We start from the raw sequence: 15,360 nt of genomic DNA, 5'->3' as shown, positions 1-15,360 counted from the left end.
AGAAATTAAAAGACGCTTACTCCTAGGGAGGAAAGCTATGGCAAATCTAGACAGCATCCTAAAAAGCAGAGACATCACCCTACCAACAAAAGTGCGTTTAGTCAAGGCTATGGTATTCCCAGTTGCAATGTATGGCTGCGAAAGTTGGACCATAAGGAAGGCCGAGCGTCAAAGAATTGAGGCTTTTGAACTCTGGTGCTGGAGAAGACTCTTGCGAGTCCCTTGGACTGCAAGGCGAACAAACCGGTCAGTCCTAGAGGAGATCAGCCCAGACTGCTCTTTAGAAGGCCAGATCCTGAAGATGAAACTCAAATACTTTGGCCACCTCATGAGAAGGAAGGACTCCCTGGAGAAGAGCCTAATGCTGGGAGTGATCGAGGGCAAAAGAAGAAGGGGACGACAGAGAATGAGGTGGATGGATGGAGTCACTGAAGCAGTAGGTGCAAACTTAAAAGGACTCCAGGGAATGGTAGAGGACAGGAAGGCCTGGAGGATCATTGTCCATGGGGTCACGATGGGTCGGACACGACTTCGCACATAACAACAACAAATTAGCCATGGGAATTGAGGAGAAACCTCCACGTGAAGGGTCAGTGAACATTTGAATAGCAGTTCCAGGAGGCCTCACCCTCTATGTCCTGCTGTCACCCATTCAGAGGAACTGGTTGGCCACTGTGTGAGGCAGGATCCTAGACTAGATGGATCAGTTCTCTGATCCAGCTGGGTTCTTCTTTAGTTGATCTTTCCTATTGCCAATTGCTCTACTGGTATCCAGAAATTATTTTTGTACAATTGCTGTGATCTGGTAAAAAGAAATTAAGAGGTACTACCTGAAAGGAAAACAACTTTCCCCCCACATCTGCCCTCTAGAAAAAAAGGTGGCTATATTAGATATGTATACAAGTTATAGTTATAGCAAATTAAAAATTACTGTAATTTTTTTAGATTCAAGTGGATAGCTGTATTGGTCTAAAGTAGCACAACAAATTGAGTATTTTTTTTTAAAAAAAACAGTAAACCATATATTTTCCAAAAGGACAAGGGGGAGGGCTACCAATAGAGACAGAGCACTTTGCCAGTGAGGGGCAACCAGCTCAAATTGCATGCAGACAATTTACTCCCTACCTGATTCCCCCCCCCCCAAATATTCCCCCATTAGGAGATGGACTTCAGCCAGGAATGGCCTGCCCTGGCAGTTTAGCTCCAATCAGAAGAGAGCCCTGAAGAGGTTGAAGAGGAGTCAGCCTCAGAGCATGCTCTGCTGCCAGATAGTTGCCCTGGCCTCCTGGGGCAGCCTCTGTGTGCCTTCTGAAGGGGGGGGGGCTGTAGGAAGCCCATAAATGGTCCCCTGCTGGCCCTCTCGGACCCAGAAAAGCCAGGAAAAGACACTCTCCTGTGAATGTTTGCTCATGAGTAAGTCATGGTTCTCAGCCATGAATGGCCCACCCTGGTTGTTGAGCCCCAATCAGGAGGAAGCTCACAGACAGAAAAGGCTAATAAGTGGTCAGCTCTCCACCGCCAAATTTTGCCAGTTTCAGAAGTTTTTTAGGTGGAAGAGGAGCCAGCCTCAAAGCATGCTCTGCTGCCAGAAAGTTGCCCTGGTCTTCTGGCCTCTTTCAACTCAGAAGATATGAGGGGGTTCAGCAAGGTGCCTCCTGGCATAGCCTTTGTATACCTTCTAGAGGGGGAGGTGCTGTGGGAGGCCCAGAAACAGCCCCCTGTGACACAGGGCAGCCAGGAAAAGTCTCTGCCCTGGGAATGTTTGCTCTTAAGTTATATGAGGTTTGCAATTTGCACTTTTAGAAGGGAATAATGGTTTTGGTTTAACCATTGCAGGCAATCGCAGCAGGGAAAATATTTCTGTGGGTAGGACTGGGAAGATGTACACTTTACCTGTCTGTGTAGATACCACCTTGGTCTTGCTGCAGTCTTTCCAAGACCATCACAACAAAGCAAATTTGAGACCAATTGCGTGGATGATGGGGAAATTCTAGATGGGGCACAGAAGCATCATGAAGCCATAGGGACTGTTTCCCAGTAGCACTTTTCCATTAGATTAAAGTTGGTTTTTATACCCTGCTTTCCCCTGCCCAAAGGAGTCTCAGAGTGGCTTATATTAGCCTTCCCTTCTTCTCCCCACAACAGACACCCTTGGAGGTAGGTCAGGCTGAGAGAGCTCTGAGAGAAACTGCTCTGTGAGGACAATTTCTAACATGGCTGTGACTAGCTCAAGGTCACTCAGCATGTGGAGGAGCAGGGAATCAAATCCACCTCACTGCATTAGAATCTGCTGCACTTAATCACTACAACAAGCTGTATAAATGGTCATTGCCTCAGTGTGGCTAGAGCACAGGCAGAAGAAGTTGTTGCAGGAGGCTGATGTAAGTCTTCCTTGACTTGCTCAATGACTGTTGTGGGATTATTTTCCTTTAAATTTGGACCTTCTGGCCAATGGCTTCTCAGAGCAAGCCAAGGAGAGAGACACTCAAGTATTTCCTACATGGAACGGTGATTGTGTGGTCAATAAGGTTTGCAATTGGAGAAGAGAGGAATGCTTTTGCCTTCTGTGTCCTCTCTCTCTCTCTCTCTCTCTGTGAGCATGTGTAGAGGGCGGCACTACACAGCCACTGTCCCTGTCCCCATTCCAAGCAGCTCTTTCCTCCAGGGAAACTGATCTCTGCAGTCTGGAGGGGAGCTTTCATTCTCCAGGTCCCACCTGTTTCTGGGCCAGCACCATGGTGCAAGCTTTTACATGCTGAATCAAGACTAGGGTAGCACACACACTGAATCAGGGGTGGGCCACTGTGCACACGTGCTGAATTGGGGCCATGGTAGCACACTCTCTGGATTGGCCCTCTGCCCAGAAACAGCCCCCTGCCAGTCCTATGGGATGCCGGGCACCCTGGGGAAGCCTCCCCCTCTCCCTGTCTCTTTGCCTCCCTTGCTCCAGTCCTCTTTCTCTTTTACTTCCGTCCTTCCATACTTACCAGCTTCCATGCTACCAAAATTTCTCTCTCTCTCTCTCTCTCTCTCTCTCTTTCTCTCTCTCTCTCTCTCCCACCCCCCCTACTCCCTCCTCCATTGCCAGAAAGCTTTGGGGTGGGGGAAAGTTGCCAGCTTTGGGTTGGAAAATACCTGGAGTGTTTGGCTTTGGGGCTGAAAGTGGACACAGTTTTTGGTTGGACAGAGACCTCACTGGAGTCTTCTCCTCTGGAGTTTCTCCTTCAGAGCAGCCAATTTTGTCACCTGAGTAGCCTCAGACTCCTTCTGGATGCTGGCACATGCAGTTTTATGCCATGCAGTCCTTCTCCGGGATGACTGCCTTTTGCAGGTAAGAGCTGTTGTAATTCTGGGAGATCTCCACCTCTCACCTGTGGTCCACTCTCCAAAGCAGCCCTGTTCTCCAGGGGGACTCAACTCTGTGTTCTGGAGAAGAGCTATGGTTCCAGGGGGTCCCTAGCTCCTATGTAGAGAGTGGCTTCCTTGGACTTCAGTGCAGTGCAAGGCCACAGAGTCCCTCCTCTCCAGCTTCCCTTTATGCCAGACTGTATAGTCTGCCCATGAACTCTAATTCCCAGAGATCTCCAGGTCGCACCTGGAGGTTAGTGACCCCTGGTGTGGGAGTATTCCTGGAGGTTTGGACCTGGGGCTTCACGATGGCACAATGCCTCACAGTCTCCCCTCCACAGCAGCCCTTTTCCCCGGCAGAGCTGATCTTTATACTCTGCAGATCAGCACTTTGAGATGACATGCATGTTTGTGTGCGTGAAATCCCCCTGGAAAGACCTACACCAGGCCACAGATGAGCAACTGCTGTCCAAGTGCTTTTCCCAGAACGGGGGGGGGGGGGGGGGCTCACACTCAAATGCACTGTTTTCTCCATGGGGACTGCTGTCAGTTATAATTCCTGAAGATTTCCAGGCCGCCCCATGAGATTCAAAAACAAAAACCTATCGATCTCACAAAGTAGAAGCCGAGATACGAATTGATAATTAGCTGTGTGATTAAGTCTATTTATTCAAAATAGACTTTATTGCACAGCTAAATATTGATTCTTTTTTCTCGGCTCCCCTGGAGGTTGGCAACCCACCTGGCTGCACATGGCAGCGATGTCAAATCCAGGTCTTGAGATTAGAGTCTGTCACTCTTCAACCACTACACCACACTGAATGTTAAGATCGAGTGGGAAGCATGATTAATGCTTTTGCCATGAAGCCAGAACCCACAAAGGCCACAATCCAGGCGTGCCTCCTGGCGCCCAGTGATTTCCTGGGTGCACCAGGTTTTGCCTCTAGCTGTGTATAAACAACCGCCTAAGTATCTGTTGATTTTCTTCAGCAATCTTTGTGCATTGCCCTTAAAACACTCTGCAACATGTAACCGACACAAAGGCTACTTTACTTGCTGGAGCAGGACTATTTATGTAATTCTGCAATTGGGGGTTAACAACAGTACTCCTTATATAATAGCAGTTCTAGGAGAAGGAATGAGCAAGTCATCCATGCTGTTATTCATTAGCCAAGGTCACTGGTTAGACTAAGACAGCAGCTGGGGGGGGGGGGATGTGTAGGCCCATTTCCTTTTCATCTTTGTAGCAGCAGTACTTGATAGTTTGATAATACTTCTCTGCAGCTCCTTATAGTCCAAAAGTACTTGGAAGCCTCTTGAGGAAGAGAGAAATGTTCTGTTGTCTCTGAAAAGCTTCTACCTTTGGCACCGTTTTCGTCAAGGATAAAGGTATAATTTATTTAGCATATCTCCAGACGTGTTTGAGATTTAAGGAGCACCCAATTATGAATCACCATGGTTCTGATCCAGAGAATCACTCTTCAGTCCTTTAAAATTTCTAGAGCATATAAGTTGCAGCTAATTAAATGAAGTGCCCTGTTACAATTTTCTCTGGACTGTGCCTATTACATTTATTTAACATTCTTCTTGATCATGGTGTCTCCCCTAGCAGGTGAGCGTAAATCTTATTGAACTTTCATTTAAGTTATTGTGATCCTGTCCTACTGTTCACTCAGGAAGCCACACACCGGCCATGCTGAGCTCCAGCACAAGCACCGGCCTCTCAAACTGCCTAACTTTAACAATGGATAGCTTGAAATGTCTTCAGATCTGTCTCTGTACTGACCTTCTGATGGCATTCAAATTAAGGAAACAGATTAGTAGATGCTTGTCCCGACTGACACTTCCTGGGCAAGGAATTCCAGAGCAAGCTGGGAGCCCCCCTCCCAAGGCCTACAACTAGCCCTATGGCCAAACTCCCCGGAACCCTACGAGCTACCCAGGCATCCGGAGAGCACCAAGGGAGTGATTGGCTGGAAAGAGACCGTGTTGAGAGGGAGCAGGATGGATGGATCCTTGGAGATTGGGAGCATGCAAGCAGACTGCAGGCCTACCCCCACAGGCCACATTAGGCTCAGAGCCGTATGCAGTCATGGAGGCCTGACAGGGCTGTGGGGAGGCTGGGCAATGAAAGTAGGGTGCTTGACTGAGGATGTTGAGTGTGGACATGGGGACACAGGCAGAGGAAAATCCAACAGGGCTGTGCCTGCCCAGGCTTAATAACTCAGCAAAGCCCTGGTGGGGTGGCTGGGAGTACAGCCAGCCATGAGGCCCAGGAGCTGATTAACAAGACAAGAGGGCAATGGGGATGGGAGGACAGTGGTGACAGGGGTTACTCAATCAAAGAGAGGCTCCTGTGACAGCCACGGAGGAGAGAACTCAACACATCTCCTGAAGCAGCGAGGGAGACAACGGATGAGAGGGGAGAAGGGCTATGGTGCGATATCCTCCTTGCCCCTTCCTCTGAGGCTTGAGGATCCTCTCTTGCATGAAACTCAGGATGGATGGCACTGCAGTGACAAGTGGGCAGGAGAGACACGACACTGCAGATTTTTTAATGGAACGTGGGCCTCAAGTAAATCTTATGTGTTTTGAAATACTTGCTGAATTCAATGCAACGATGGATGCATGCAATTAAAATACGTGAATTATAGTGACTTCCTCAGTGTTTAACTGCACAAATCTGCTTTCCTTTTCAGAGGGATTATGGAGAACACAGAGGTTAACAATCTCCAAAATTTAGTAGTTCTGGCAGCATCAGTTTATTCTCTTCCACCAGGTTGCTGGAATTAGCCTCCAACTCTCCTTCCAGATTTTTGTGCAGGTCCCTTGTCTCTCCCTCTCCAACCCTTCTAAATTCCTCAAACACAACAACAGGTCTCTTTTGCATCATGTTACAGTTCTTGCGGCTTTGTTCCTGTTTGCCAGTATTAATATTGTCCTTGATCTGTCCTGGAGAAACAAGCCTGGAAAAAAAATAATGCATAACTAGATGTCTAGGCCCAGTTCAACCCAAGATCTTCAGAAAGCAACATCATAGACTACCAGGTTAAGACAAGGCTTCAGCTAAGTCCAGTAGGCTTTAAGCCTTTCCAGTTTGGACTGTGTAGGCTGAGAGGAATCTACATGAATTATATATTTGATGCTGATATCCACAGACTTGGGAGGCTGAGGCTAGCCTCATCTCATCGGATCTCAGAAGATAAGCAGGATGGGCCACTGCCAAGGAAGTCCTGGGTTGTTATGTGACAGCAGGCTATGGAAAACCATCTCTGCTCATGGCTAATAGCCACTGATAGACCTATCCTGCATTAATCTAATTCCCTTTTTAAAATGTTTATTCCTGTGGCTATCAACACATCATGTGGCAGTGAATTCCATATTTTAATTATTATCTGTATAAAGTAATATTTCCTTTTGTCCATCAGTTGTATTTTGTGGGAGGACAGTCTTCATCCAACTATAAATTAGGGAAGAAAAATAATCTCAGTCCAAAATAATCTGAGGAAAAGTGTCCCTTTGTATTCAAGGAACCTCCATTATTTCTTGTTGTCTCTCTTCTTGCCTGTTTCTCAGTTTCCCTTCCGCCCTCCTTCTTTTATTCTTTTGTTTACGAAGAGCTTGGAGGTGGGAGGGACAGTGTGTGGGATCCCCAGCTGCTTGGGCCCCATGGGGATGGTGGAGGAGGAATCTTAGAATAAACTTTGAGCATTGCCTAGATAGCAAGAGTGAAATCAGGATTCTCTCTTGCTGCTGTGGATTCTCTCATCACTGCTAAAGTGGACTATGATAAAAGAAGCACCAATATTTAACCTGACAGTTGAACAATGAAGAAAGAAATCAAGAATGCCTGTGAAGAATCATGTGCGATGGACACATATGCTTCGTCTTTTGCAGAGGAATAGGCTACGCCAGTCTTCCATTCTCTAGCTATAAAGTCCAATAAAGCTCCAAGCACCATTGGGAAGAAAGATTTCTTAGAGTTTGCTGCCCATCCAATGAAATGTAGCCCATCATACTCTCAAGGAAACGTCTCCTTTGACTTGGATATTCAACAATACAATACAATAACCTTTAATGGCATCCACAATACAAAACAATATACAAATCAGTTCTATAATACAAGTTAGAAAAGCTGTAAGGAAAATTACAGCAGGCAAGGGAGCAGCAAACACAAAAAGACAAAAACAGTGGCATCTATCTCTTTAACCTGTGGGTCATCGCCATAGACAAAAACTTGGCAACCTGCTCAATGGTCTCCGAGCAACCATTAGCAAGCAACAGCTCAAGAGCCCTGGATATTCTCTATTTGACCTCTAAGTCAGTGGTCCCCAACCTTTATTAGGCTGGGGACCGGCAGGGCATCGGGCCGCGCCCGCGGGGACAGCGCCCTTGCGGGCCACGCCCACGCTTCTGGCCGCGCCCGTGCATCGAGCCGCGCCCGGCCGCGCCCGCGGATCGGGTCGCGCCCGGAAGCCACGCCCACGCTTCGGGCCGCGCCCGCGGGCCGTGCACGCACATCGAGCCGCGCCCGGCCGCGCCCGCGGATCGGGTCGCGCCCGGAAGCCACGCCCACAGATCGGGCCGCGCCCGCGAGCCACACCCACGGATCGGGCCCGGCCCTGATTCCCTGTTCCCACCCTCCCGCAGCCGCCCTCCCGCAGTAAGTAGCTTCCCGGGCCGCAAGCTTGCGGCCTGGGAAGTTTTTTACTGCCGGGGGGGGGGCGGGGAGAGGGAGCTGCGGCCCGGCGCCATGGTCTTCGCGGCCCGGCGCCGGGCCGCGGCCCGCAAGTTGGGGACCACTGCTCTAAGTTGATAAGCATTGGATGGGCCCCAGGTTCCCCACACACACTTTGGAGGGCTGTAACTCAGACCCCATGAATCCAATACTCATCAACTTTGAGAGCAGGGAAGAGACTTTGCCAGGAATCTCCTGAGTATCTTTAGCTTACATAGGATCATTCTATACATTCCTGAACATCCTGAACTGGTGCCTTTTAAAATGACCATCTTTCAGTGACAGGCGGTTATTTTGACAGGAGCAGGTTCAGGAATGTATAGAATGGATCCTATGTAATCTAGAGATACTATACTCACAAGAGATTTCTCCTCTTCTTCCTGCCCTCCAAGTTGATGTGCATTGGATAAACATTTAGATTGAGAAGAGACGGTCTGGAAATATATCCATTCTTGAACCAGCACAAACCTCCACAGGCATTTGACAGTTTGCATAACATTCATGCTGGTTGACCTACCACAAACTTCACTTCATGAACCAGACAAAAATTCATCACTACTTTATTTTGTGAGCTGGTTTATGCCCATCCCTTTCCAGATAGATTGTTTCCTATAATTTGACTACTTCCATTCTTCCCAGGGACTCAATCTTTTATTCTCCCCATCTCTACTTGTTGGAATGCTGAGAGCCCCTACAAGTACGGACTTCAGAGAATACAGTTTTATATAGCTCTTTATGCAGAATAAAAAAATATTAGATTAATCACAATACTTATTCCACACAGGATTTGAGTGTGTGCTGCTTGGGGTATATACAAAGCTAGGGAAAAGTCATCAAAAGTCCCTTTCACTGAAAGTTTTAATTCTATAGGGAAGGAAAAAACCAACCTCTTCAATATGACATTGAAAATGTTTTCTGCTAACATCTGGCAAATCTGTTTGTTTGTGTTATCTGCCATTGCAGGACTGTTATTTATAGTGTTCTTATTCTAATTTACATTTTAATTTTATGAGTGGATTGAGAATTCTTTAGAAGCTGTTGCACTGTCATTCCGCTCAGGGTAAAATACGCAGCACTGCACCACATTGCAAGCTATATTAAAAAATACCTGCATTGAAGTCTAGCTTGCCTCTCCAGTGAACTTTTAGATCAGCAGTACATCCCTTCATTTGAAATAGCTTGTGCCAAGTTCTGTTTGGATTCAGCTTGATCTGATAGAATGGATGGGTCTGATTTTTGGGGATGTGGATTCAGATCAAGAGTGCATTTTATAAAAAGACATCAGAACTGTAGAAGAATGAACAGACCATGGGGAACTTTAGAATGTTTATTTCTTATAATCTACCCTGAGTCTCAGCCAGAAAGTCAATTTTTCTGCCATCAAGTTGCAGTTATTTTATATCATTAGAACATTCCACCCCTGCATGCTAAAGACACCAAACTCAAAGGGGAGCTCTAGTTGTCACTCTTCTACTTGCCCTCCAGGTATGGTGAGGATTGGGCCCATAGGACTTTCCAGACAAGAGACATTCAGAGGTGGTCTGCCACCATCTGCCTCTGCATTGCAAGCCTAGAATGCCTTGGTAGTCACCCAACCAAGTACTGGCCCTGTCTACTTTCCGAGATCTGAAGAGATTGGGCTATCGAGATCTGAATTAGGCAGACTGTAAACAAATATAACAAATATTAATAAACCCTCCCTTGTACATTATTTTCTCTATATCAATATAACGTGGATGGAGGAAAATATCACTAATATCTGGAAACCATCAGATCTGACTGCTATTCTGGTGCCTAGCTGTCAGAGAGAGTGAAGAATCAAAGAATAGAATCATAGTTGGAAGGGAACTCCAGGGTCATTTAATCCAACCCTCTGCACAATGCAGGGACTTCACAACTACCTGCCCACCCACAGTGACCCCAATTTCATGCCCAAGTGATCACTTCCCACCAAAGATCTCCAGAATCCAGCTTGGCCTGAAGGGAATTCACCTACCATCCCACAGTGGTGATCAGCAATTTCCTGGGTATGCAAGGAAGGGCCACAAGAGACAAACACTGGCACATCCTTTCCTGCCCACTCACTCACAATCTGCCTGGGTTCATTAAATCACCATTTCTGTCAGATGACTATCTAGCCTCTGAATAAAAACATCCAAAGAAGGAGAACCTACCACTTCCCAAGGAAGCCTGTTCCACTGAGGAACCGCTCTGTCAGGAACTTCTTCCGGATGTCTAGCTGAAAATTCTTTTGAATTAATTTCAACCCATTGATTCTGGTCTGAGTCTCTGGGGCAACAGAAAAGAACTCTGCTCCATCTTCTCTATGACAGCCCTTCAAGTACTTGAAGATGGTTATCATATCACCTGTTAGTTGCCTTCTCTCCAGGCAAAACAGACCAAGTTCCCTCATACAACTTGGGCTCCAAACCCCTCACCATCTTTGTAGTTCTCCTCTAGAGATGCTCCAGTTTCTCTATATCTTTCTTCAGTTGTGGTGAGATTGTCTAATCAGGTAACTCATCTGGTATGGACATTTTCCAATTAGCCTTGGTTTCTGTGGGCCTAGATAGGCCTATATATAGCCTAGATAGGCTATACATTTGTATCCAAGAGAACTATTATTGTATTCTTAATCAACAGAGTGGGACAGATATTGACTCAGAAAAGATTAGACTGGGAAGCTCTGCCTTGCTGTTGTCAAAAAAAAAAAAAAAAAAAGGCTTCCTCCCCCCCTTTCTCACTGTAAAAATAAACCCAAGCACATGGGCCTTTCATCTTGAGCACTTACCATTGTCAAAGTAAAAATAGAAAGATAGTAAATACTACAAAGGGAGAATGGACACAATGTTGGATTGTTGTTTTTTTCTGTGAATGGAAGGATTTACAACTGCATGGCACATATTCCTTGCCTGTGTCCTCCCACTGTAGCCCCAATAACTGTTCCTGGGGCAGGAGTAGCAGCATTTCAAGGGCCCTTTGGGGGCTGCATTGGGAGAAGATGGTGAGAAAATCACTCTGTATGGACAGACATCTTTCTGTCCACAGAAACACTCCATTGGACCCAATCCTGTGTCTTGTTGGGGACTACATCAAGTAGTTAATTTAGTAAGTAGTTAATTTAGTAGTAGTTACTGTGCAAGTAGTTAATTTAGATAGTCAATTAATTCTCCCTCAGGGATTTCACAATGGTAAAAATGTTTCCACAGGGGCAGGACAACATTGATCTATATTGCCATCAAGAAAAGTTCTACCTTCAGAACCACAGTGCTTTATATATTCACATGCATTCCTTTACAAGGAAGGGATGCCTACCTTCAGGTTGGGCCTGGGGTTCTCCTGGAATTACAGCTTTTCTCCAGACTATAGTAGTCAGTTCCCCTGTAGGAAATTGCAGATTCAGAGGGTAATTTTCATGACATATCCTTACTGAGTTCCCTCCCCTCATGAATTATACCCTCCCCAAGTATCACCTCCTAAATTTTCAGGAATTGTCTATTCTGGCTGAGTAAGAAGATTAGAAATTAAGTAAGAAAATCCACCTATTTGGTAAAATCTTTCAGGGTAAGCAAGCCTGCAATGCTGTATTTTGCCTTGCATTACCTCTAGAGTGGGCATCTTTTATTACTTGTTATTATATGGACTATCTACCTATTCAAATATCCCATGACAGTGGAGAATTTAATTGAGGAATGTGTCATGTAAGTTGGTGAAATAAGTGGATAGTACAGTACAGTACAGTATAGTCACATGTTTTTCATTAAGCATGAAATTAATTGTTGAAAACAACTCCCAAACATGTAATGATTAAGATATAGGCATTAGTTCCATCATGAAATTTGTTTTCCATTGGAACTTTGTTTCTTGGAAGAAACTACTCATTGCTTAGATTCAAGTGGGTAGCCGTGTTGGTCTGAAGTAGCACAACAAATATAGAGTCCAATAGCACCTTTAGTCTGAGAAAGAGTGCATGCACTCAAAAGCTCACACCTAGAATCAATGTTTGTTGGTCTTAAAGGTGCTATTGGACTCTATTTTTGTTGTACTCATTGCTTACTTAAGTATATACCCATAATAAAGACTCACTTTTCCAAACTGTATCTCAACACAGAATAAATGGATAGCAGTGAATACTATGACAAGTCATTTCTATCATCTGTAGGGACCCAGTTGATTTTGAGGAACTCAGCTTTATTTTATGTTATAAACCTTCCCTGTTTTGAAGATAGTGAGTATATAGGTTAGGGCTGATCCTGCGTAGAGCAGGGGGTTGGACTCGATGGCCTGTATGGCCCCTTCCAACTCTGATTCTATGATTCTATGATAAACTTTGGGCCCACTACTGTGAAGTAAATTTCATGGCAAATAAGTAGAATATGGAGGTTATGGAGGCAGGAATTAACCACAAAGAAGATATATGCATTTAAAGGTCAGTTTCCAGGAACCAGTCAGGAGCACAAAACTTCAGCTTCACAAAAGAAAAACCTGGCTGAGGCATAGTAATGTAGAGAGTAGTTTCAATTTTCTTTAATACTTTAAAGCATCAACAGGCTTTTACTAACTGTCTACGAGGTTGGATCCTAACACACTCACAGGATGCCACCCACAGCAGCATGCCCTTTCCCCAAAGTCAGATTCAATGGGACAAGGTCTGCTCATTACCAGAGATGGGTCCTATGGTTGGATATTGTATTTATTGTATTTCAGAAGTAGAGCCAAACCATTCTGCCACACTACCAAGAAGAGCTACCCTTCATCTTGTCTTTTCCTGAGCCAGATCTGGGCTCTCATTGCTCTCTCCTGAACTTTCCTGCTGTGTCCCCCTCCAGCCTTCCATCCTACTTCTCAAAGGTGATCGGATGCTTGAGTAGCATTGCCATTGGCTCAAGTGACTGGTTGTTTTTCTCTTCAGTGGCAGGACAACCTTCTGTCTGTCACAATGACCAGCAGAGAAAAGAAACCATTCTTTAAGAATATGACACCCAAAATCATTTCAGCTGCCTTTTGTGGAAAAAAAGCTATAATTTAATTTCTCGCAATTTCCTTTGATCTGAAAGAAAGAACAGTTGGTTATTTTAAATGCCCTGTTCATGGGATATACACCCTACATTAATAGCTATTGTGTCCATTCAGTAGTATGTCTCTTTTACTCCTTGTAGCTTTTTCTTCTATTCTTACTTTCATCTCACTAAGTAGAAAAGAAAGGTCTCTGACTTTTAAGGAGCAAACATTGTGTAACGGTGCTGAAAGCTGGGGATGTGTCATCCTTTTGTATATCCAAGGCAGGCCTTGAAGGTAGCTTCATGCCACTTGCTGCTCTGTAGACTCCATTGTGCTTATGGGTTTTGTCAGTTCCTTTTTACAAGATCTAAATGCCACTGTTCCTTGGCAAACCTTTGATTTTATTGTATGGTTTTTTAAAAATTAAAAATCTTTAGTACAGGACACATAGGTGTGATTTCCAAATCTATAACAGTGCTACAATAAAGGAGCAAGCTTGTTCAGATACAAACCAAGACTGTTCATCTAGAAACTTAGATCAAGTTTGTGTACACTGGAATTTTTCCTAATATGGTTTTACACATTTTATGTATAGCTCCAAATACTGTGATTCAGTCTACAAGTTATGAGTTGGGAGTCTCAGATCTTAGCTTAATATCTTCTTTGTTACCAATGTACGTTCACCATTTGCTGCTTATTGACCCAAGATCATCTGGATTTTTGCTAATCTTTAGCAAGCATTATGGAGTAGCCTTCATAATCAATAAAAGAGTAGGAAAAGCAGTACTGGGATACAATCCCCAAAATGACAGAATGATCTCAGTTCGAATTCAGGGCAAACCATTCAACATCACAGTAATCCAGGTCTATGCCCCAACCACTGCTGCGGAAGAGGATGAAGTTGACCAGTTCTGTGAAGCCCTACAACACCTTCTAGAAACAACGCCAAAAAATGATGTGCTTATCATCATGGGGGATTGGAATGCTAAAGTAGGAAGCCAAAATATAACCAGGATAACAGGCAAGTTTGGCCTTGTACAAAATAAAGCAGGGCACAGGCTGGTAAAATGTTTTCAAGAGAATACAATGGTCATAGCAAACACTCTTTTCCAAGAAGCCAAGGGACGACTCTACACATGGACAACACCAGACGGTCAACATAGAAATCAGATTGATCCGGAAAGGCTCTGCTCCTTTCTCCACCTACTTACCCCTTAATTAATTATGAAGAGGGACAGATGGGTATGATAAAGGATCAAAATGGTAGGGACCTCACAGAAGCAGAAGAGATTAAAATAAGGTGGCAAAATTATACAGAAGAACTATACAAGAGCGAGATTAACATCCTTGATAACCATGATGGGGTAGTCACTGACCTGCAACCAGACATCCTGGAATGTGAAGTCAAATGGGCCTTAGGAAGTCTGAGCAACAATAAAGCTAGTGGAGGTGACAGCATTCCAGTTGAACTATTCAAAATCTTAAAAGACAATGCAGTAAAAGTGCTACACTCAATATGCCAGTAAATTTGGAAAACTCAACAGTGGCCACAGGATTGGAAAAGGTCAGTTTACATTCCAATCCCAAAGAAGGGCAATGCCATAGAATGTTCAAACTACCGCACCATTGCACTCATTTCTCATGCTAGCAAAGTTATGCTCAAAATCCTACAAGCTAGGCTCCAGCAATATGTGGACCGAGAACTTCCAGAAGTACAGGCAGGATTTTGAAGAGGCAGAGGAACTACAGATCAAATTGCCAACATACACTGGATCATGGAGAAAACTAGGGAGTTCCAGAAAAACATCTACTTCTGCTTCATTGACTATGCTAAAGCCTTTGATTGTGTGGAGCACAACAAATTGTGGCAAGTTCTTGAAGAGATGGGAATACCAGAGCATCTTATCTGTCTCTTGTGCAGGTCAAGAAGCAACAGTGAGAACCGGGCATGGAATCACTGATTGGTTCAAAATTGAGAAAGGGGTTTGGCAAGGCTGTATACTGTCGCTTTGCGTATTTAACTTGTATGCGGAGCACATCATGAGAAGGGCGGGGTTAGATGAATCACAAATTGGGATTAAGATTTCAGGGAGAAATATCAACAAACTCAGATATGCAGATGATACCATTCTAATGACAGAAAGCAAAGAGGAACAAGAGCCTCTTGATATGGGTGAAGAAGGAGAGTGCAAAAGTTGGCTTGAAACTCAACATCAAGAGAACTAAGATCATAGAATCCAGCCCTCTCAATTCCTGGCAAATAGATGGGAAAG

At 44.8% G+C, this 15,360-nt stretch overlaps 1 protein-coding gene across 1 annotated transcript in view; it reads right to left on the bottom strand.

Moving 5' to 3' along the window:
- The window catches only part of LOC143829393 (uncharacterized), a 44,336-nt gene that overhangs the window by 14,435 nt on the left and 14,541 nt on the right, over nt 1-15,360 (bottom strand). The window contains exon 2 of the mRNA XM_077320189.1: nt 11,402-11,467. Coding sequence (XP_077176304.1) covers nt 11,402-11,467 — 66 coding nt within the window. The remainder of the gene's footprint in view (nt 1-11,401; nt 11,468-15,360) is intronic.

The sequence above is a fragment of the Paroedura picta genome, chromosome 2 (assembly GCF_049243985.1).
Source record: "Paroedura picta isolate Pp20150507F chromosome 2, Ppicta_v3.0, whole genome shotgun sequence".
Lineage (NCBI taxonomy): Eukaryota > Metazoa > Chordata > Lepidosauria > Squamata > Gekkonidae > Paroedura > Paroedura picta.
Note: the sequence above shows the minus strand (reverse complement) of the source record. Positions and strands in the feature narration are given on the sequence as shown.